The 24,133-nt window shown below is 37.2% G+C and overlaps 1 protein-coding gene and 2 pseudogenes across 1 annotated transcript; 1 reads left to right on the top strand and 2 right to left on the bottom strand.

Moving 5' to 3' along the window:
• Positions 1–6,067, bottom strand: LOC132241950 (N-acylethanolamine-hydrolyzing acid amidase-like; annotated as a pseudogene).
• Positions 6,068–7,570: 1,503 nt separating this feature from the next.
• On the bottom strand, positions 7,571–8,184 carry LOC132242300 (ferritin light chain-like; annotated as a pseudogene).
• An 8,768-nt stretch (positions 8,185–16,952) lies between these two features.
• On the top strand, positions 16,953–19,301 carry LOC132241949 (olfactory receptor 5D13). The gene is made up of 2 exons (XM_059710900.1): positions 16,953–16,960; positions 18,332–19,301. Exons 1-2 carry the CDS (start codon positions 16,953–16,955, stop codon positions 19,299–19,301), a joined length of 978 nt encoding a protein of 325 aa, XP_059566883.1.
• The last annotated feature ends 4,832 nt before the right edge of the window (positions 19,302–24,133 follow it).

The raw sequence follows: 24,133 nt of genomic DNA, 5'->3' as shown, positions 1-24,133 counted from the left end.
TCAAAGGATTGCGCAAATGATTTTCTCCCCAGAAGGGTCTCTAAGGGTTGTCAAATATCTTTCCTCAAATATGAGGAATTTTTCTTCTTAGGAAACTTCTTTGACTGATGAAATCCTTGAAGATGCTTCACTAAGAAAATTTTTTCTTATATTTCTTATTTTAATTTATATGATGAATGATTAATGTTCAAAAATGCTATTTACATGTTCATCATTTTGCTGGCATTATTAATGCTTTACTCATTGGTTAAAATATAGTCAATTTTTATAACTGCTCATATGAAATTGAAAAAAATTCTTTGAGATATATGTGGTTACATTTCTTGGGAATGTATCCCTAGTTACTAAGTATTTGAATTTTTTCTTTTGCCTTGATTGAGAATCTCTGTGTATGTCTCTTCCCATTTCCTATAGTTTCTGCTTAGTGGCTATTCTTGCTTTGTTATTGGGTATATACATATTAATAACTGCTCTAATTTCATTGTGGATTCTAGGTTATTGTAACATAGTGTTTGTTTCTTTTAATAAAGTTAAAGCTTTATGCTCTGCATTCTCCTTTTTTCACATATCATTTCGGCATCCTTTTTTAAAATTTGACTTGTATAATATCTTTATCCAATTATATATGTTAACGTGCATATAGAAAAGGGCATGGACAGCATCACGAGTTTTAACAAAATGAGCACACATCTCTAACAAGCACAGAGATCAAGAAACAGGACATGAACATAATTCAGAAGCATATCTGGTCATTTTATCAGCCTCCTCTCATGCAAATAAAATTAATATTCAAATTTTTAACATCAATATTTTACCTGTTTTTAACTTCATGTAAATAAAAGTATACAGGATATGCTTTTTTGTATCTGGCTTCTTTTGATCAACAGTATGTTTATAACATTTATTCATCTAGTTGTTTGCAAATTTCTTTTTTCTCTTTGTTTTATAGTATTCACTGTATGGACACACCCCAAGTTTTATACATAAAAGTGTTGATAGCTTTCTAAGGTGTCTTTTTAAAAAAAAACAAACATTCTTGTATATTATCATAATTTTGCCATAGAGTTTGGTGAATATAAATAAATGTTTCTGTGAGGTATAGGCCAGGGTAAATTTCTCAGTAAGTTATGCATGTTTTCATCTATTTTAATTATTATAAAAATACAGAGTGGGGCAAAAGTAGGTTTATAGTTGTGAATACATAAAGCACAGAGTTTATTCTTATCTTAATATTTATTAATTATTGTATTATTTTTCATACAAACAACTGTAAACCTACTTTTGTCTACCCCTTATATCCAAAGCAAACTATCTCTAAAGAAAGCTCATGCAGTTACAATAAAATAAGGTTTTAAGTAAATATAACTACTAAAGATAGAGAAGATTATTTCATACTATATAGAAGTTTCCCTAATAAAAAAAGATTACAATTCAAATGTTTGTGCACTCAATGATAGATCTTCAAAATAGGTAAAAAAAATTCCAGAGCTATTAGAATAGACAAGTCCTTCATCATCATGGGACACTTTACCATCCTTGTTCAGTTGGTGAGTAAAGCAAGACATGTCTAAGGGTATAGAAGTTCTAAATGATATAATGAACATATTTGACCTAGTTAATGCTTATAGAATATGACTTCCAAGAAAACCAGCATTCACATGGTTTTCAATACAATAGAAAATTTACCCTAATTGATCATTTGCTGGATTTTAAAGCAAGCCACAATGAATTTAAAAAGGCTCAAGTCATTCAGAATATTTTCTATGACAACAATGAAATTAATTTAGAAATTACTAACTTAGTTTTTAATTTTAACTTTACTGGATCTCTTTGTTTCTGAGTTTCTCAAATATATAGGACAATGTTGGATTTAACTTTGCCATTAAATCTATTAATGGAATTAAATGTTCTGTTTCAATTCTGTAATATTTAATGTCCTATACATGACACCTTCTAACTATAAATGCATGCATATAGAAATGACACATGTGTGTGTCATATAAATAGGTAAATGAATTTTCAATTTTAGTTTGCTTGTTGCTTTTAGAATTGTATTTTTGAAAAGATTTTTATTTTTATACCGATATCTGTATATATTTTGAATCCACTTTTTATTTGTGCATTTACTTATTATAAGTGAATTGAAGTAAGCTGTTAATATGCTTTATTCTCCAAACTATGTGACTGTGTAAGTGACCAAGCTAACACTGCTACACAACAATATCTGTAGCTCAAAATTAATAAATGGAAAAATAAAGGTAAACATTAAAGGTGTCTATGCTTGAATGTGGTCAAGTAATTCACCATCTTTGGACATTTGTTCCCTTATCCTTGAAAGAAAGGGGTGTGGAATGAATATATTCAAACTATGAACATTTTGCTTTCCATTGGTTTCTCTGTTGCTCTCTTTAAAGCAATCAATAGGATGAGATTTGAGTCTTGATTTAAATTATGGTGTCACCCTGCCATCTAGTGGATGTTGTATTTGTATTGGTTGCAAAGGAAAGACAAATTCAGACTTTCTGCTACGATTTTTGCAGAGGGATTTTGTAGTAGACTATTTGAAGAACAATCTAATTATTATGTAATTCTGTTGAGAATAAGACCACAAATATATGAGAGCCTAAACTGCAATACTGGGGGAAATTAACACCAACATTTTTTCTCATTACGTCAAACTAAAATGAATGAAAACAAGCAAAAAATTGTCTCTTGCTTGAAATATTAGAATGGAAATTAAGAAATCCATACTACATTTTTCTTTACTCTTCAATCCTTTTTGAAATATGTACCTTACAGGAGACCCAGCTTAGATCATGGAAAGATAAAGGAAAGTGTCTAATCTCATTATTTGAGAGTTATCCTAGATATAGTAGGTGGAGCACTAGTCATGAGTACACACTTCATACTTTCCATTCTCAAAGGTATTGCCATCTCTATCTCTGTTTCTATCTCTTTTTCTGGCCCTATCTATCTATCTATCTATCTATCTATCTATCTATCATCATCATCATCTATTTATCCATCAATCACCTATTATCATTTGGATTTGAGAGGCTATTTCATATTACATTTCTTACTTTTCATAGTATGCTATATTTGTATACTTCTATATGTTTGCAAGAATGGTCTCCTCATTTATACACAAGAATTAATAAAGCTTGAATTAAACCAAATCCTTATTGGCTAGCAAGGTTAGAGTATGCCTATTTAATTACCATAATAATTACTTTTATAGGATGGGCAGTTCAACCAACCTGTCAGATGTGAATACATTCTATTTTGTTTTTTATATTGGAAATTTTTATTTGCCATCATTTTATTAACTAACTAGAGGCCCGGTGCACAAAAACTTGTGCACTGGCAGGAAAGGGGGCATGGCGGGGGGTCCTTCAGCCCCACTTGTGCCCTCTCACAGTCTGGGAACCCTCGGGAGATAACCACCTGCTAGCTTAGGCACGCTCCCTGGGTGGCAGATGGCAGGCCCGATCCCTCGGTTCCTGCCCCGCCTCCCCGGGTCGCACACACGGCAGGGCTGATCTGGGGGTTGGGGCGCTGCTCTGGGTTGGGTCGCACACGGAATGCCCTGGGCGGGTCACACACGGATGCCCGCCACCCCGGGTCGCAGATAGCAGGCCCAGATGGCGGCAGGGCAGGCAGGATGGCGCTGTCCTGCCCTGCCTGCAGTATGCAAATTAGCCGCCATCTTTGTTGGCGGTCAGTTTGCATATCATGCTGATTAGCCAATGGGAGGCATAGTGAAGGTATGGTCAATTACCATGTTTGTCTATTATTAGATAGGATGATGTGGCCATCAGACATTATTTGGCTGTATATTGCTTTCAAAAGGCAGTAAGAAAGTAGCTATTTAGAAAAAGGGAGCACATCAGGTTAGAAACATTATACAAAATGAGAATTCCACCACATGGAAATACATGGTCAAAGCTTAGACTAACAAACATCAAACAGGCTCTATTCAAATGAGAGCTCTCCATTTTGTTGAGAAGAATCTTCTCTCTCAGACTTCTACATACACTTCATATTGAACAAAGAGCTTATTTCTTTGTAAGTTAGGTATGACGACATAGCTATGTAATGGCGAGAGGCTGGGATAGGGTTTGACCTCTGAGACCAATTATCTTTGAAGTAGTGGTTCCAGGCAAGATAAAGGAAGCTTGGGGAGGGCAAGGCAAACCATGAAGGGAAGGGAATGCAAGGAGCCTGCTACCCACTTTACCAAATGCAGCTCCAAAGGGATCTCCCTGCTCCACCCCCACCTCACACAGTTGAGAAGTTTAATGAGGAAGGAGCCTGCATTGTTCATAAAATAATACCGTCCTTTCACGTTGTTTTGTTTTTTAAAGTGCAGCTCTTCAAGAATTTCATTTTTAAAAAATCACCTGTCCTAGCAGGTGAGTTCACTCTTCTGCTTGCTTCCTTTTAACCCAGGTTTCTGATCCTCCTCATGCACTTGTCTGGGTTGTCAGCGCTCAGTCGGAAACACTGGCAAAACCTGGAAGAGGTTTGCCTGGCCGGTGCGAGTAAGGGCTTTGATGGCAGGTGTTCTTCCGTCATCCTTCTCAGGTGCTGGCTTCCACTGACCATGATTTATCTCAACCTGGAACCACGCTCCATTGAAAGGATCTAGAGGCCAAATGAATGCTGGGCCACTTCTGTTCCTGGTGATGACTGCTTCTTCCCCGGGGGCCAGGCCACCGACAACGTAATACACATCGGCAATAAGCAGAGTATGGGTCAGTTTGAGACAGCTGCTTCAGAGTTTTCCGATTCGCCCAGGGTCTGCCCATTCTTTAAGAATTGCACGTCCACGGTCATGGATGTAAGAAATCCCCCAAAAGATAACCCAGATTCCGGCCTTGGTAAAAGTGGCCTCTGGAGCCTTAGCCACAATACTGGTGCAGAGTGCGGTGGGTTGCGGGCCAGGCTGAGGTTCAGCACGAAGCACGTGCCTCGGATCTCATGGGTGTAGGGCTAGGGCAGGGAGCCTTCCAGCTCCCCCACCGCCTTTTGCATCACTGCATGGACCCAGTTGGGGCCTTATCCTTGGGCCAGGAGAGTGTAAACTGCGGCCTCCAGAGGGTTAAGAAGATTATTTTCAGTAGCCACATTCTGGGTTTTGAGAAGCGTGAAGATAATTTAAAAACAACAGGGTATTTTGAGAAGACCAAAAATGAAGTGATCTTATTGAGAGCTCTATGCAAGCATGAGGATTAGTTACAGGACATGGGAAATGCAGAGAGATATTGTGAAGTTTCATTGTTTCTGTATTCTTTCTCAAGAGCCCTCTCCTTCCTTTTACTTACATTGAAGTTTATGTCTGTATGGCCCTTTCTCACGTCCTATCAGTGAAACTGTGCAACCCAGGGGCTATAGGAATTTTTGGGTACTGTGGAAAGTTCCTTTTTTGTTGTTGTTATTTTCTGTGTTTTTTAAAGTAATGGGATGAATTCTTTCTCTTGACACAGAAAACAAGGCCAGCCTTTCACATTTTAGCTTTGAAATGTTTGAAGACATTACTGAGAGTTCTCTTTTGTTTTTCTTCTGTATTAGAGATATCTTCAGGCCGCTGATTAGGTTATTAGATGCTGGATGCTATATTCTCATATATAATACTAATGTTGATTACTTAACATTGCAAGGTACCTGTACAATTATCATTAGTTAGTGGAACCATTGGTTTATCTGCAATGAAAGGCTGTCAAGAATAAAAAGTTCCTTTCCAAACTAAAATGAGAATGGGAGTTACCTCTTTCTGTCTGCATAAATAATTAGTCCAGCAAAATTAAATCCTGTGATTATAATATTAGAACCAAATTTCATTCCCAATACCTATACCTTTTTACAACCACAACCTCTTCATTATTCAACACTTGTTCTTTTGGTACAAAACCACATTACAGGGTTCAACAACTGACACAAATCCCTACTGCATCCCTTACAAATTTTGGCTGCTCCAATCCTCCAACCTTATCTTGTACTGCTACCTGCATAAAACCTATTTCTAATCGATAGAAATATGAACATCCAAATTCCTACTTTGGTCCATACTATCTTCTCTGCTTTAAAAGTCTTTTCCTAGAAGTGGGATCACTGGGTCAAATGGCAGTTCCATTTTTAATAGTGAAGAAACTCCACGTTGTTTTCCATAATGGCTGCACCAGTCTGTATTCCCACCAGCAGTGGACTAGAAAGACAGACATGATCTAACTTACATGTGGAATCTAATGAACACAATACACTGATTAATAGAATAGAAATAGAGGCATGGAAACATGGAACAGACTGATGAATCTCAGAGGGAATGGGGGGGCAGAAGAGATTAATAAAATAATTTATATGTATATATGCATTGCCCATGAACACAGACAATAGGGTAGTGAAGGCCTGGGGCAGAGAGGGAATCAGATGGTGAGGGTTAAGGGGGAGGAAAAAAAGGGGGACATCTCTAATACTCTCAACAATAAAAAAGTCTTTTGTTTTTCTTTCTTGTTCCTGTAATCTATCTTAGTATAGTCTCGCCCCAAATTCAAAGTCGTATTATGATTTTGCCAATCAGGAAAAATCTTTGACATTATTCAATGATCTCAAGAGAAGTACTCTTAATATGCTCAACAAAAGTTTAAGTAAAAAACTAAACAAAACAAATAAAACAACTTATGCATGGTGACAATGCAGAAAAGTGAAATATACTTTAAAGCAAATTATTGTTTCTCCCACAATTTTATAATTACATTATAATGATCACATTATAAGCCAGGTTCCTGTATTACTACTCAAAGGACATCTGCCTACTGAACTGGAAATAATTTTGGATGTTGTACAATCAAGTAATTAATTTGCTTTGCATGAGTTGACACACTATGAGTTAAAAATCAAATCTTGTCTACCGTCTTTTTATAAATAAAATGTTTAGTTATTTATAAATAAACAGAGCCATGCCTATTGATGTATTGCCTAGGGCTGCAGCCATGCTAAGACATAGAATTAAAGAGTTAAGATTGAGACTATATTGCTTTCAAAGCCTAAAATATTTACTAGATGAATCTTTACAGTAGAAGCTTGCTGACACCTTTCTATTAAATCAAGTAAGGAGATTGAGATATTTATATGTTAAGATATGGCAGATTCTTAAACAATATATATGTTATTTTTCTTTTTTAAAAAATATTAACTTTTTTATTTCTTTAACCATTTACATTTTCATTGCTCTTAAAATTTCAAATTGATAGAATGATTTTAAAAAAGACTTTTGATACAATTAGACATTTCTGAAATAAAATGCACTCAGTTCATATTTCCATATGTTTATAATAGCAAAATTAAAAGAATAATAAATGAAGGTACCAATATGAGTTTTATTCATACCAGAAAGGCGGTGGCCAAAGCTCTCCCTGCGCAGATGCTAATGAATGCCCTTTCTTTCTCTTTTCCTTCCCTCCCTTCCTTCCTTTCTTTCTTTTTGCTTTTTTTTTTTTTTTTTTTCTGCAAAACCTTTATTGTCTCATTTGGTTTAATGCATGGGAGAGGGCTCCAGGGTGGTTAAAAGAATGGCTAGTAGTTTCAGGGAGAGGCTCAGGAAAAAGCCAGACACCAGGGGATGCAGAGGGGCCCTCAAAGGCCTCTGGGCTCCACAGGCTCCTAGTCATGCTTGAGGGTGAGCCTTTCGAAGAGATACTCGCCCAGCCCAGCCTGGGGGCCGGCAGCCTGCAGAGGTTAGTCAGGTGTCACCCATCTTTTTGATGAGTTTCACCTCCTCACCCAGGAAGTGGTTCTCCAGGAAGTCACAGAGCTGAGGGTCTGTGCGGGTAGAACCCAGGGCCTGCAGCTCCAAAAGGGCCTGGCTCAGGTTCCTTGCCAAGGCCAGGGCGGCTTCCATGGCGTCCTGAGTTTTGCCCACTCATCCTGGGAAGGCCTCAGCACGTCCTGGAAGAGAATATGGCCACCATGCCTGTTTTGCAACTTTAAGAGATGCTCAGCGCCCTCGTACTTCTTCTCCGCCAACTCCCACAAGAAGTGACCCACACTCTGAAGAACCACATCATCATGGTTGAAATAGAAGCCCCGAGAGAGGTAGGTGTGGGAGGCCCGCAGATGCAGGTTGGCCAGGTGATTGATGGCAGCCTCCACCTGGGTGGAGTAATTCTGACCAATTTGGGAGCTCATGGTTGTTCGGCAATAAGGAGTTAAGGTAGAAAAAAAATGGTGTGTTTGCTGGTCTCAGAGGTGATTCTGAAGGTGGTGACTAGATAAGACGCTGGAGAGTGGCTGGAGGCTGGAAGAAGGGGAGGGAGTCCTTGGTCTGTTCTGTCCAAACACTGTTGAAGCAAGAGACAGCTCTGTGACTGCCGACGGGACTCTAATGCCTTTACTTTTGGGCAGTGGTTCTCAACCTTCTGGTCCTTTAAATACAGTTCCTCATGTTGTGACCCAACCATAAAATTATTTTCATTGCTATTTCATAACTGTAATGTTGCTACTGTTATGAATCGTAATGTAAATATCTGATATGCAGAATGGTCTTTTTTATTATTATTATTAGTTAAGGTATTACAAATGTGTCCTCATCCCCCCCATTAACCCCCAACCTCCCCCTCCACCCCGCCCCGCACACTCATGCTCCCATCCCCCTGTTGTCCATGTCCATTGGTTTGGCTTATATACATGTATACAAGTCCTTCGGTTGATCTCTTCCCCTAAACCCCGCCCTCCCCTACTTTCCTTCTGGGGATTGATAGCCTGATTGCTGTTTCTCAGGCTTTGGATCTGTCCCTTTTCATCAGTCTATGTTGTTCTCTATAATCCACAAATAAGTGAGATCATGTGGTATTTATCTTTCTCTGACTGGCTTATTTCACTGAGCATAATGCTCTTCAGTTCCATCCATGCTGTTGCAAAAGGTAAGAGTTCCTTCTTTTTTACCGCAGCATAGTATTCCATTGTGTATATGTACCACAGTTTTCTAATCCACACATCTGCTGATGGGCACTTAGACTGTTTCCAAATCTTAGCTATGGTGAATTGTGCTGCTATGAACATAGGGGTGCATATATCCTTTCTGATTGGCGTTTCTGGTTTCTTGGGATATATTCCTAGTAGTGGGATCACTGGGTCAAATGGGAGTTCCATTTTTAGTTTTTTGAGGTAGCTCCATACTGTTCTCCACAGTGGCTGCACCAGTCTGCATTCCCACCAGCAGTGCAGAAGGGTTCCTTTTTCTCCACATCCTTTTCAACACTTGTTGTTTGTTGATTTGTTGATGATAGCCATTCTGACCGGTGTGAGATGATAACGCATTGTCATTTTGATTTGCATCTCTCGTATAATTAGTGACTTTGAGCATGTTTTCATATGCCTTGCGGCCTTCTGTATGTCCTCTTTCGAAAAGTGTCTATCTAGGTCCGTTGCCCATTTTTTTATTGGATTGTTTATCTTCCTTTTGTTAAGTTTCATGAGATCCCTGTAAATGTTGGAAATTAAACCCTTATCGGTGGCATCATTGGCAAATATGTTCTCCCATGTAGTGGGTCTTCTTGTTGTTTTGTTGATGGTTTCCTTTGCTGTGCAAAAGCTTTTTATTTTGATGTAGTCCCATTTGTTTATTTTCTCTTTAGTTTCCATTGCCCTAGGAGCATTATCAGAGAAGAAATTCCTTCGGCATTTGTTTGTGATTTCGCTGCCTGTGGATTCCTCTAGTATTTTTATGGTTTCCCGTCTTACGTTTAAGTCTTTTATCCATTTTGAGTTTATTTTTGTGTATAGTGTGAGTTGGTGGTCTAGTTCCATCTTTTTGCATGCATCTGTCCAATTTTCCCAACACCATTTATTGAAGAGACTGTCTTGACTCCATGGTATGCTCTTGCCTCCTTTGTCGAATATTAATTGGGCATAGTGGTTTGGGTCGATTTCTTGGGTCTCTATTCTATTCCATTGATCTTTATGTCTGTTCTTGTGCCAGTACCAAGCTGTTTTAAGAACAGTGGCTTTGTAATACAGTTTGATATCTGGTATTGAGATCCCACCTACTTTCTTCTTTCTCAGGATTGCTGCAGCTATTCGGGGTGTTTTTTTTATTACAGATGAATTTTTGGAATGTTCGTTCTAGATTTGTGAAATATGCTGTTGGTAATTTAATGGGGATTGCATTGAATCTATAGATTGCTTTGGGTAGTATAGACATTTTGATGATGTTGATTCTACCAATCCATGAACACGGCATGTTCTTCCATCTGTTTATGTCTTCCTCTATCTCTTTTTTCAGTGTCCTGTAGTTTTTGGCATATAAGTCTTTTACCTCCTTAGTTAAGTTTATTCCTAGGTATTTTAATTTTTTTGGTGCAATGGTAAATGGGATTGCTTCTGTAGTTTCACTTTCTGTAAGGTCACTATTGGTGTAAAGAAATGCCATGGATTTCTTAGCATTAATTTTGTATCCTGCTACATTGCAGAATTCATTTATTAAGTCTAATAATTTTTTGATGGAGTCTTTAAGGTTCTGTATGTACAGTATCATGTCATCTGCAAATAAGGACAGTTTTACTTCTTCTTTTCCAATCTGGATGCCTTTTATTTCTTCTTCTTGTCTGATCGCAACGGCTGGTACTTCCAGTACTATGTTGAACTGGAGTGGTAAGAGGGGGCACCCCTGTCTTGTTCCTGTTTTTAGGGGGAATGGTTTTAGTTTTTGCCCATTGATTATGATGTTGGCTGTGGGTTTGCCATATATGGCTTTTATTATGTTGAGGTATGATCCCTCAATTCCTATCTTGCTGAGAGTTTTTATCAAGAAAGGGTGTTGGATTTTGTCAAATGCTTTTTCCGCATCAATTGATATGACTATGCGTTTTTTTCTCTCAATTTGTTTATGTGATGTATCACATTTATTGATTTGTGGATATTGTACCATCCTTGCATCCCTGGGATATATCCTACTTGGTCATGGTGTATGATCTTTTTGATGTACTGCTGGAGCCGATTTGCTAGGATTTTGTTGAGGATTTTGGCATCTATGTTCATGAGGGATATTGGCCTATAATTCTCTTTCATTGTATTGTCTTTATCTGGTTTTGGGATGAGGGTGATGTTGGCTTCATAGAATAAGCTTGGAAGTGTTCCTTCCTCTTGGATCTTTTGACATAGTCTGAGGAGGATAGGTTTTAGTTCTTCCTTGAATGTTTGGTAAAACTCCCCTGTGAAGCCATCTGGCCCCGGGCTTTTGTTTGCTGGAAGCTTTTTGATTACTGCTTCGATTTCCTCCATAGTTATTGGCCTATTGAGATTTTTAGATTCTTCCTGGTTAAGTTTTGGAAGTTTGTATTTTTCTAGGAATATGTCCATTTCCTCCAGGTTGTCTAGTGTGTTGGAGTAGAGTTGTTCATAGTATTTTCTAACAATCCTTTGTATTTCTATGGGGTCTGTTGTTATTTCTCCTCTTTAATTTCTGATTTTGTCCATTTGGGTCCTCTCTCTTTGTTTCTTGGTGAGCCTGGCTAGAGGTGTATCAATCTTGTTTATCTTTTCAAAGAACCAGCTCTTGGTTTTGTTGATCTTTTGTATTGTTTTTTTGGTCTCTATGTCGTTTATCTCCGCTCTGATCTTTGTTATTTCCTTCCTTCTGCTTACAGTGGGCTTTTTTGTTGCTCTCTTTCTAACTCTTCGAGTTGTAGAGTTAGGTCTTTTATTCTCATTGTTTCTGTTTCTTGCAGTAGGCTTGTAGAGCTATGAACTTCCCTCTCAAGACTGCTTTTGCTGTGTCCCATAGGTTTTGGATTGTTGTGTTTTCATTGTCATTTGTTGCCATGATGTTTTTTATTTCTTCTTTGATCTCACTGGTAACCCAGTCATTGTTTAATAGCATGCTATTTAGTCTCCATGTGTTTGATTTTTCTGGATTGTTTTTGTTGTAGTTGATTTCCAGTTTTATGCCTTTGTGGTCTGAGAAGATGCTTGATATGATTTCAATTTTCTTGAATTTGAAGAGACTTTGTCTGTGACCCAATATATGGTCTATCTTTGAAGATGACTAATGTGCACTTGAGGAGAATGTATATTCTGTGCCTTTGGGGTGAAATGTTCTGAAGATGTCAATTAATTCCATCTGATCTAGTGAGTCATTTAGGATTGATGTTTCTTTGCTGAGTTTCTGTTTAGAGGATTTGTCCAGTGGTTTTAATAGGGTTTTAAGGTCCCCTACTATGATTGTATTGCTGTCAATCTCTCCCTTGATCTCCTCCAGAAGATTTCTTACGTATTTGGGTGCTCCTATATTGGGTGCATATATATTTACCAGAGTTATTTCTTCTTGTTGGACTGCTCCTTTTAGTATTATGAAGTGGCCTTCTTTATCTCTTTTTATGTCCTTCACTTTGAGATCTAATTTGTCAGATATAAGTATTGCTACCCCGGGTTTTTTTTTCACTTCCATTGGCCTGAAAAACCTTTTTCCATCCCTTCACCATCAGTCTGTGTGTGTCTTTTTTTCTGAGGTGGGTTTCCTGTAGACAGCAGATATATGGGTCATGTTTTCTTATCCACTCATTTACCCTATGCCTTTTGACTGGGGAATTTAATCCACTTACATTTAAAGTTATTATTGATAGAAACTTGTTAGTCACCATTTTTGTTCTTCACCTCTGTGTTCCTTCTTTGTTTCCTATTTTTTCTATTTACAGCAGACCCTTTAGCATTTCTTGCATTGCTGGCTTGGTTGTAATAAACTCCCGTAGACCGTTTTTGTCTGTGAAGCTCCTGATTTGACCCTCAATTTTGATTGATAGCCTCGCTGGGTACAGTATTCTTGGATTCAGACCCTTCCTTTGTATGACTTTGTATATTTCATTCCATTCCCTTCTTTCCTGATGTGTTTCTGTTGAGAAATCGGTCGCTAGTCTGATGGGGGATCCTTTGTAGGTAACTTTATGTCTCTCTCTGGCTGCTTTTAAGATTCTTGCTTTGTTGTTGGTGTTTGCCAATTTAATTATTATGTGCCTTGGTGTCGGTCTTTTTGGGTTCATTTTGTTTGGGACTCTGTGAGCTTCTTGGATTTGTGTGAGTTTTTTCTTCCCTATATCAGGGAAATTTTCTGTTACTATTTTTTTAAACAGGTTTTCTATTCCTTGCTCAGTTTCCTCTCCTTCTAGCATCCCTATTATTCAGATGTTGTTTTGTTTAGCGTTGTCCCAGAGTTCTCTTAGGCTCTCCTCCTGCTTTTTAATTTTTTTTCTAGAAGCTGTTCTGTTTGGGTATTTTTTCCCACTTTGTCTTCTAGCTCGCTGATGCGGTCCTCTGCTTCTTCTAGTCTACTGTTGATGCTTTCTATTGAGTTCTTTATAGCAGTGATGTCATTTTTCATTTCTTCTTGGTTTTTCTTCATTTCCTCTTGGTTCCTACACATATTGTTGAATTTGTCTTCCATTCTTTTCATCCACTTTATGGCCATTTCTCTGAATTCTTTCTCTGACAGGTTGCTTGCCTCCATTGCCTCGATTTCGTTTACTTCCTTTTCTGATGATGCCTGTTTTTCTTTCATATGTGGGTTGGTTCTTTGTTTCACCATGATCTCTTTTCTCCGGGTGTTTGGTTATGTAGTTCTCTCTCTGCTTTCCGTGAGAAGAAGCAGTGCTCGTCTAAGTTCACGTAGTCACGCTGCTTGAGATCCCTTGTTTCCAGGTTAGTAGCTGATCTCTGGATCTGCAGAATGGTCTTAGGCGACCCCTGTGAAAGGGTCTTTCGGCCGCCAAAGGGGTCGTGACCCACAGGTTGAGAACCGCTGCTTTAGGGCCCCATGGTTGGTATCATCCAAAGTGATGACTGCTTCTTGTTTTTGCATATGACTGTCAGCTACCATGGGACAGTGACAATTAGAAGCATCAGGACCTCCAGGTGTTTCTCTGTAATTATGCAATCGAGGAGTGTTTACATGGGTAATACATGGAGGTGTCTTTTTTTATCCAATAATATTTATGAATATTACTTTTAAATAAATAAAATAGCAAATGAAAATATTATTTTTCTTTTTTTAAAATTCTTTATTGTTGAAAGTATTACATATGTCTCTTTTTCCCCCCCAATTGACCTCTCCCTGGCCGTTCCCACCCTCTAGCACATGCCCTCACCCTCCTACTATCTGTGTCCATTGATTATGCTCATATGTATGCATACAAGTCCTTTGATTCATCTCTTACCCCCTCAACCCCCACTTTCCCTCATAGGTTGGACAGTCTGTTCGATGTTTCTATGACTCTGGTTCTGTTTTTGGTCATCAGTTTATGTTGCTCATTATATTCCACAAATGAGTCATATCATGATATTTATCTTTCTCCAACTAGCTTATTGCACTTAGCATAATGTTCTCCAGTTCCAACCAAGCTGTTGCAAAAGGCAAGAGTTCCTTCTTTTTTACAGCAGTGTAGTATTCCATTGTGTAGATGTACCAGTTTTCTAATCCAGTCATCTGCTGATGGGCATTTAGGCTGTTTACAAATCTTAGCTGTGGTGAATTGTGCTGCTATGAACATAGGGGTGCATATATCCTTTCTTATTGGTGTTTCTGTTTTCTTGGGATACATTCCTATAAGTGGGATTACTGAGTCAAATGGAAGTTCCATTTTTAATTTTTTGAGGAAACACCATACTGTTTTCTACAGTGGCTGCACCAATCTGCTTTCTCACCAACAGTACAAGAGGGTTCCTTTTTCTCTGCATCCTCTCTAGCACTTGTCGTTTGTTGATTTGTTGATGATAGCTATACTGACAGGTGTGAGATGGTACCTCATGGTTGTTTTGATTTGCATTTCTTGGATGATTAGTGACTTTGAGTATGTTTTCATGTGTATCATGGCAGAAGGTCTTCTGTATGTCCTCTTTCAAAAAGTGTCTATTTAGATCCTTTGCCCATTTTTTGATTGGATTGTTGATCTTCCTTTTGTTAAGTTGTATGAGTTCCCTATACATTTTGGAGGTTAAACCCTTATAGGAGATAACATTGGCAAATATGTTCTCCCATGAAGTGGGCTTTCTTGTTGTTTTGTTGATGGTTTCTTTTGCTGAGCAGAAGCTTTTTATCTTGATGTAGTCCCATTTGTTTATTTTCTCCTTAGTTTCCATTGCCCTAGGGGCTGTATTGATAAAGATATTGCTACAACAAATGTCTACTATTTTGCTGCCTATGGCTTCTTGTAAGATTTTTATGGTTTCCCGTCTTATATTTAAGTCATTTATCCAATAAGTGTTATTTTTCAATGTCAATAATAAATGTAAGCAGTGAGTAGCATTGTGCTCATATTTAGAAGAGCTGTACTATTTTAAGAAAATTGTTTTATGAAAAATGAAGCTCAAAATATAATGTTAAGGAAAGGATAGTAGGCAGTATAACAATAATATGATATGTATTGTATAAGTTTTACATCAAGGTACACAGTAATAAATATATATTTACATAGAGAGGTAAAACCAGAAATACATTCACGATTGAGAATAGTTCTCTCTAAATTTTTGACCAATAGTTGACTTTTCTTTTGTACATTTCTGTATTTTATAGGTATTTAAAGATAAAATGTTTTACATCTGGTTTAACATTTTCAAAAGACTGATAGGTTAAAGTTGATGATGAAATTATTGCCCAATCTTTAGAAGAAATTATATGCAATCAAAATATCACATGAGACATTACTTCATCTATCTGCTCGTTCTGCGGTCTCCAAGGCAATACTTCAATGATATTCTCCAGGGCTAACATCCCTGGGGTCTGGGTGGAGTATAAGTGTAACACTGCTTGGTGCTAGGATTCAGCTTTTTGGTTTCCCCTTTTCTCTGTCATCTCCACGTTTATTTATAATAGATTAGAGGAAATATCATTTCCCTTACATATTACAACACACTGTAGACCCCTGTTAATATTTTCACAGGTTTGTTACCATATATATATTTTTAAAAGTTGAATTCTCAGCAGGAACTTTCCTGGAATTCATTAGTTTTAGCAAAGAAGCTTTAGCAAATGAATAAGTCAAATTCTTCTGCGCTCAGGTGAGTTTATTCAATCTTATTTTATTTCACTTTAGAAAGAAGCTAATGTACTACAGTAATCTTTGCAGGAGGCAAACATGTGTGTCAATATAACTGCCAGGATATCTACTTAGCCAACTGGAAGTATTTGAATATTCACTGACCTACATCACTAGGAAAGTTTCAGTTTTTGTTGATCACAGTATTCTTACCCTTCTGTTTATATGCACAAGCTTTAATTTTAATGACAAACAAGAATTATATGTTGTACTATATCATTTGTAGTTATATATATAGTTCCTCAAGATAATTCTCAGAAGGGACAGATTTGAGGGGGAGATCCATATTTTATAATTTCATGCTTTCTAAAATGCCTATAACAGTGTTGAGCACAGAGTAGCTATAAAATGAGAAAGCCACTCCAAGTTAGATGTCCCTGGAAAGAAGGCAAAGAGTGTGCACAGCACCTGGAGCTCTCAGTCAACAAGCATGTTGACACTTCATGGGCCTAAATGAGGGACTGTGAACTTTGGCCCCAAGTCTGATGGTATAAATACAGAAGGCAGGAGGAAGAGTGAAAAGCTACACATGTGGAAAATATATGTGCGTAGGAATGAGATGAATATATATCAGAAATTATATTTATCTTTCTTTAAATTTATTGGGGTGACATTGGTTAATAAAATTGTATAGGTTTCAAGTAAGCAATTCTATGAAACATCATATGTATATTTCACTGTGTGCCCACCACCCAAAGTCAAATATTCTATTACCATTTATTTGATTCCCTTTATCCTTTATTACCCCTCGATCCCTTCTGTGTCTATGAGTTTTTATTTTTCTTGTTTGTTCACTTGTTGTTTTCAGTTTTCTATCCCACATATGAGTGAAATCATATGGTTCTTAACTTTTCCTGACTTATTTCACTTAGCATGATATTGTCAGGATCCATCCATAGTGTTGCAAATGGCAGTATTTCATCTTTTCTTATGGCTGAGTAGTATTCCATTGTATATATGTAGCATGTCTTTATCCAATCATCTATAGAAGAACACTTTGGTATGTTCATCTTTGATGATGGCTATTTCCTTGTCAACCCTGGGATGCTCAGACATTGTTACAACAGCCATAGAGAATAAATATAGATTTTGGAAAAAGTGAGCAAAACTGTGCTCAGTTATGAATTCGCATTCAATGATTTTATGTGAAGTTGAAAAGTACATTCAGGAAATCATAATAAATGTGATGAAAGATCAAACCACAAGTATTAAATAAAAGGAATTTAAAGAAACAATTGAAGAAGACAAGGTGCAAGGAGATGTGAATGATATGGTTATATATGTAGGAAACCTTTCAGTGCTGCCTGTGATCATGGAGGAGAAAGGCATGAAAACTGAGTGAAAACTATGGAGTGTTTAATTTCACCTCATAACAAGACGTAGAATTTTGCAGAATTCTACATGGAATTACTTTCCCTTTATACCTAGTGCCATGTTAGGTTTTAGTCAGCAGTCAGGAAATGGTGTTGAGAAAAATTGCTTATAATGACAGAAAAAGGCAATTGAAGCATTTTGGAAGTGCATAAGACATTTTTAAAAAAATCCATTGAATCCCTTTCCCCCCTAAATGTCCTTATTTTATGATACTTCAGGAAGATTAGGTCCCATGGGATTTTACTGTGAGAACTTGTTTTGTAGGACTCAAGATATGTCTCAGTGCATTGTGAGTTTACAGAGTGGTCCTGATTTAATAGGCAAATCTAACTTCTTTAGTATTATTAGTATAAGTTTTTATCCCAAAGGGAAATTTAGAAAGAGCTCTAGCAACAATAGAAAGAGAAAAAAGAAAAATTGTAATGAGAATTTTGTTAGATCATTAATTTCCTTTTGAGTTCTAACTTTTCCTTGTTAAATTGGTTAGGCAGGGAAGAAATTATAGAAACTTATGGTATGTATTTCCTCCAAGACAAGCATTTTAACTGAACTCATATTCAGTTAAAAAGCTAGACTGGTCCTTCTCATGATGTTAATTGTCTCTGAGGATACCGAGTCTGAGCATTTAAAATATAACAGAGAACTCTATTTTTGTTCTTCGTCTCTCACTAACTTCTTTTATTATTTCACCTGCACAAATGTCATATTCACTCTAGAATTGTGATATTAGTCAAATCTAGCTTCTGAAATAATATAGCAAGTATTTTCCAAAACATTTTGTATATTCACTATGTCTCTCCACATTTCCTCATTTTAACCTGCCTTATCCAAATTTTGCTTCTCATTTCTCTGAGTCAACTTTCCTGTTCTGTCCACAGGAACCAAGAAAACCAGAGTGCTGACGTGACTTTCATCCTTTTGGGTTTCTCAGAATATCCAGAACTCCAAGTGCCCCTGTTCTTGTTATTCTTAGCCATCTACACAGTGACTGTGCTGGGGAACCTGGGCATGATCATGGTTATCAAGATCAATCCCAAACTCCACACCCCTATGTACTACTTTCTCAGCCATTTGTCTTTTGTTGATTTCTGTTACTCCACAGTGGTTACACCCAAACTATTAGAAAACTTGGTTGTGGAAGACAGAACCATCTCCTTCACAGGATGCATCATGCAGTTCTCCTTTGCCTGCGTATTTGTGGTGACAGAAACATTCCTGTTGGCCGTGATGGCCTATGACCGATTTGTGGCCGTGTGTAACCCTCTGCTCTACACGGTAGTCATGCCTCAGAAGCTTTGCTCCCTCTTAGTGGGTGCATCATATTCTTGGGGTATAGCCTGTTCCCTGACCCTTACCTACTTTCTATTGGAATTATCTTTCAGAGGAAATAATTTCATAAATAACTTTGTCTGTGAGCATGCTGCCATTGTCTCTGTGTCTTGTTCTGATCCCCACATTAGCCAGAAGATCATTTCAGTCTCTGCCACATTCAATGAAATAAGCACCCTGATGATCATTCTTACTTCATATGTTTTCATTTTTATCACAGTCATGAAGATGCCTTCAACTGGGGGGCGCCACAAAGCCTTCTCCACATGTGCCTCCCACCTGACTGCCATCACCATCTTCCATGGGACCATTCTTTTTCTCTACTGTGTGCCTAACTCCAGGAACTCATGGCTCACGGTCAAGGTGGCCTCTGTCTTTTACATAGTGGTCATTCCCATGCTGAATCCACTGATCTACAGCCTCAGGAACAAAGATGTGAAGGAGACAGTCAAGAAGTTATTCAACACTACATTGTCTTGTGATAAATGTAAAGCTAGAATATTAATTATTTCACTTTGAGAGTATTGGTAAGAGTTATTCATTAGTAAATCAGTACATGGATCTATGGTAAGCTTGCAATTGATAGTCCAATATCTGTTCACCCTAATATTTAGTAAAACAACTTTAAAATTACAAATTATATTAGGAATGAAAGCTCTGAATACTTAAACTAAGTTTTTGATTAAAAAATTGGAGTGTAAAGTTTTCTGTGATAGTATACATGACCAAGTGATTGTCCAGGTCAATTTTCAGTTCAATTTAAGCCATGTGAAGTGTGGGATTTTCGAGGTGATGTGAGCATCATAGCCTACAATGTAGTAGTTTTATAATTTATGTATAGATTATTTTGGATGTTCAACATGCATATTATATAATCTCTGAATAAATATATTGTTTTTTTCAATATTATTTCTTTCACGTTTTCTTTTTGCTTTGGTTGACTTTAGTGCTAGGAACTTCAGTGTAATGTTGGACAAATAGTAAAACTGTACATCCTTGACTTCCTGATGTAACAAGAAAAGCATTGAATATTTTATATTTAAAATGTTGTTTGCTATGTCTTTATAGAACACCTTTCCCCAGATTAGCAAAGTTATGTTTTTTATTTGTTTTTATTTTTATTTTTTGATGAGTGTTAAACTAAGCTACTTTTTCTTCATTTTAACTCAAACATTTTAATGTAACAACTTACATTTTTTTGAATTTTCTAATATCAAACCAATATTTTTTCTGAGAAAACAAATTTAAATGTCATATAATAGAATTTCCTATTATTTGATTAGATTAATGTGTCGATATTTTATTTGTTTTAAAATCATTTTTGTTTTTAAAATACAATTGGTATACATTATTAAATTAGTTTTTAGAATACAATCCACTGATTAAACATTATATAACTTACTAAGTGATCATCCTGATAAATCTTGTACTCATCTGACACAATACATAGTTATTAGAATATTATTGACTATATTCCCTATGGTGTACTTTACATCCCCATGACTATTCTGTAACAACTAATTTGTACTTCTTCATCCCTTCACCTTTTCATTCATCGCCTCAACCTCCCACTCATCTGGCCACCATCAAAATGTTCTCTGTATCTATGAGTCTGTTTCTGTTCTGCTTGTTTGTTTATTTTTTTAGATCCAATTATTGATATATATGTATTTGTTGTCATTTTATTGTTCATATTTTTGATGTATATTCTTCTTCTTCCTCTTAATGAACACCCTTTGGGTAGAGTCATCTTGGTTATAGGTATTTGCTTTTCATCACTTGTGATATTCCTTGCCAATCCCTTCTGGCCTGCAAAGTTTCTGTTGATGAATCAGCTGACAGTCTTATGGAAGCTCCTTTGTAGATTACTAACTGCTTTTCTCTTGCTGCTTTTAAGATTCTCTGTCTTTAACCTTTGCATTTTAATTATGATGGGTCTTGACTTGGTGTGGGCCTCTTTGGGTTCATCTTGAGTGAGGCTCTGTGCTTCCTGGACTTGTATGTCTATTTTTTTCACCAGGTTAGGGAAGTTTCTGTCTTTATTTTTTTCAAATATGTTTTAAATTTCTTGCTCCCTCTATTCTCCTTCTGGCATTCTCATGATGCTAATGTTGGTCCACTTGATATTATCCCAGATGCTTTTAACCCTAGCCTCATTTTTTTTTGGATTATTGTTTTTCTTTTTCCTGATCTGATTGGGTGTTTTTTGCTTCCTTATATTCAAAATCACTGATTTGGTTTGACTACATCTAGTCTACTGTTGATTCCCTGTAAATTGTCATTTATTTCAGTTAGTGTATCCTTCATTTCTGGCTGGTTCTTTTTTTATTTTTTATTTATTTTTTTATATATATATTTTATTGATTTTTTACAGAGAAGAAGGGAGAGGGACAGAAAGTCAGAAACATCGATGAGAGAGATCGATTAGCTGCCTCCTGCACACCCCCTACTGGGGATGTGCCCGCAACCAACGTACATGCCCTTGACCGGAATCGAACCTGGGACCCTTGAGTCCGCAGGCCTACGCTCTATCCACTGAGCCAAACCGGTTCGGCTGGTTCTTTTTTTTTTTTTTTAATACTGTTGAGGTTCTCACTAAGTTCATTGAGCATCCTTATAACCAGTGTTTTGCATTCTGCAATCAGAAGATTGCATGTCTCAATTTTGTTTAGTTATTTTTTCTGGAGTTTTGTTCTCTTCTTTCATTTGAGACATGTTCTTTGTCTCCTCACTTCGGCAGCCTCCCTGTGTTTGTTTGTATGTACTAGGTAGAGCTTCTATGTCTCCCAGGCTTGGTAGAGTAGCCAGATGTAGTAGTTCTATAGGATCCAGTAGCACAGTCTCCCTTATCACCCAAGCTGAGCACTAGAAGTACACTCTTGCCCCCTATAGGCTGTGTACACCCTCCTCTGCTGACTGGTAAACGGAATTAAATAAAATAGTGTTCTGCTTTCTCTAGCTAATTTTCTTATGAGACTACAGCTCTGGCTGACACCTAATTTGTACCCTAATGACTCTCTATGGAGTCCAGAAAGCCCAGCCAAGTGGTGCCCAGACTGCTGCCCTACAGAAAGTGTGATATAAAATATGTGTATTAGTTTAAGCCACTGAGTAGATGGTAATTTGTCAGGTAGCATAGAAAGCTCATATATCAGGTAACATAGAAAGTTGCTAGCTTTGAGTCACTCTGGTGCAGAAATTGGGTCCAGAGCTGGTCCAGGGTGTAGAGGTGTCAGTGATGAGGAACAGATGCAGTGTGGACTCAAGCCAATCCTATGGGGGGAGTAACAATGTAGACCCACTAGGATTCTGGAGCAAGGCCATGCCATTACAATAAATAATTCCATTCCCCATGATCAATAGCCTCTGTTGATCTCAGAGGAGAGAGGAATCAGGTGGGGGAGGGGGCTTGATGAAAGAAGGTGACAAAATTAGACAAAGAACATATATGCATAACCCATAAACACAGGCAGTAATGTGGTGATGGTCAGATAGAAGGAGGAGTGGGGGTTGGGTGGAGGTGGGCAAAGGGGGGATGTGGATATCTGTAATAGTGTCAACAATAAAAATGAAGTAAGAAAATAGCTTCTGTTGTGTTGGGTTTCTGAAGAGAGTGTGGCAATGGTGAGTTGGTTGTTAAGGGCCCAGGGAAAACTTACATGAATCTAATAGGATGGTATTTGGGCATAGTGAGACAAATGAATTGGTTGGTACCCAGTGGCTTTAGAGAGCTAAACATGCTTCTAAAATACATTTTTCATTTTTAAGATGGTATAGGCACAAAGAGATTATATTATTCAATTAGGTTAATATAAGCTTGAAAGGGTAGATTGCTCATATATGGAAGATAACACATTAATTTAAAAAATAAATCAATGTTTCCAAGAACAATAATGATTATTTTATGTGAAATGAAAAAGGCATAATAAAAGTTATATTATTTATGCATGTCAATGCACGCGTGCACGTGCGTGCTCATACACACACACACACACAAACACATTGTGCATAGAAAAGATAGAAAAACCACACAGCAAATGTTAACAGAAATGATCTCTGAATAGTTGCATTTTAGCATTTTTATTTTTCCATTTGCAGTTTACTTTAGTCACCATATTTTCTACATCCATTTGTATATTTTATATAATTACATTTTTTAAAGAAATTTATAAGGTAGGCTTAATGAAGCATCATCTCCAGTGATTTAGAAGAAATTGCATTCTTATAAAAAATGCATATAGGAGAGCATTCAATCTAATTTGTGAGTTTGTGATATAAAAAGAAATAATTCATTAAAGATTCTCTAGGGTCAAAATCCCCAAGGTCATGGAACTATACATAAGCCATATATAAGTTCTGGGAGTCAGATGCAGTTTCCAAATCAATTTCAATCTCTCTCTCTCTCTCTCTCTCTCTCTCTCTCTCTCTCTCTCTCTCTCTGTTTTTCTGGACATTAAGAATGAAAAATGTCACCATTGCAACAATTAAAATTTATTGTAAACTTCTTCCATATTTACCAACTTCTTTAGATTTAAAATAATTTTGCATTCTGAGTGGGAACTTCCTTGGAGACTATTAATAGCAAAAACCAGAATCTGCAGGTGAGTTGGTTTCAGGCTCCGTGCTCTATCCTGTGCTCTCTCTCATTTATTTGGCATGAATAAAGAAGGTTGACTACTGGGGGATAGGCTTTAGGTAAAACTGAGCAGAGGAATTTAGCTTTGATAAATTAGCTACTAGGAAGAAATCGAAGTTTTCAGAGCAAAGCCTGTTATGATAATCACTGCAATCAAGGGAAGAAGAAATTGGCGCTCTCACAGTGCAGTCCGGCAGCAGGGAAGGGGCTGGCACCGGGCTACCAGAGTTCACCGGAGAACGATTGCAGTTCGCTAAGCTGCCCAAAGGCACCAACCTGCGGTTGTAAACAGAGGACAAGAAAGAGCCAGATAATAACGAGAAAGCAAAGGGGGAAACAGAGACAGCTTGTGGAAGCAGCGTCATTGGTGAATTAAGACAAATAGGGCCAGGGGAGACCCAGGGAAGAGCGGAGCTAGACTCTGACATTCCAAATTGTACCTAGATGTTCATTGCTGCCCACTTTCACCCTTGATCTGTTTCTTAGATAAAAAAATAATATCAGGGTTTAAAAATAATACCAATTAGTCATAGTACTAAGGATAAAAAGAAGTGAGGATAGCGAAATCTGCATCTCCTGGATTCCATGATTACCAGATTTTGTGCTCAGTATATTAATATCATTTCCTAATTTAATTTTTACACACTATGAAATATTTATTACCATGTCAATATTATTGATAAAGAAGTGGAGGCTTAGACAATTCCAGTAATTC

The sequence above is a fragment of the Myotis daubentonii genome, chromosome 9 (genome assembly GCF_963259705.1).
Source record: "Myotis daubentonii chromosome 9, mMyoDau2.1, whole genome shotgun sequence".
Classification (NCBI taxonomy): Eukaryota; Metazoa; Chordata; class Mammalia; order Chiroptera; family Vespertilionidae; genus Myotis; species Myotis daubentonii.
Note: the sequence above shows the minus strand (reverse complement) of the source record. Positions and strands in the feature narration are given on the sequence as shown.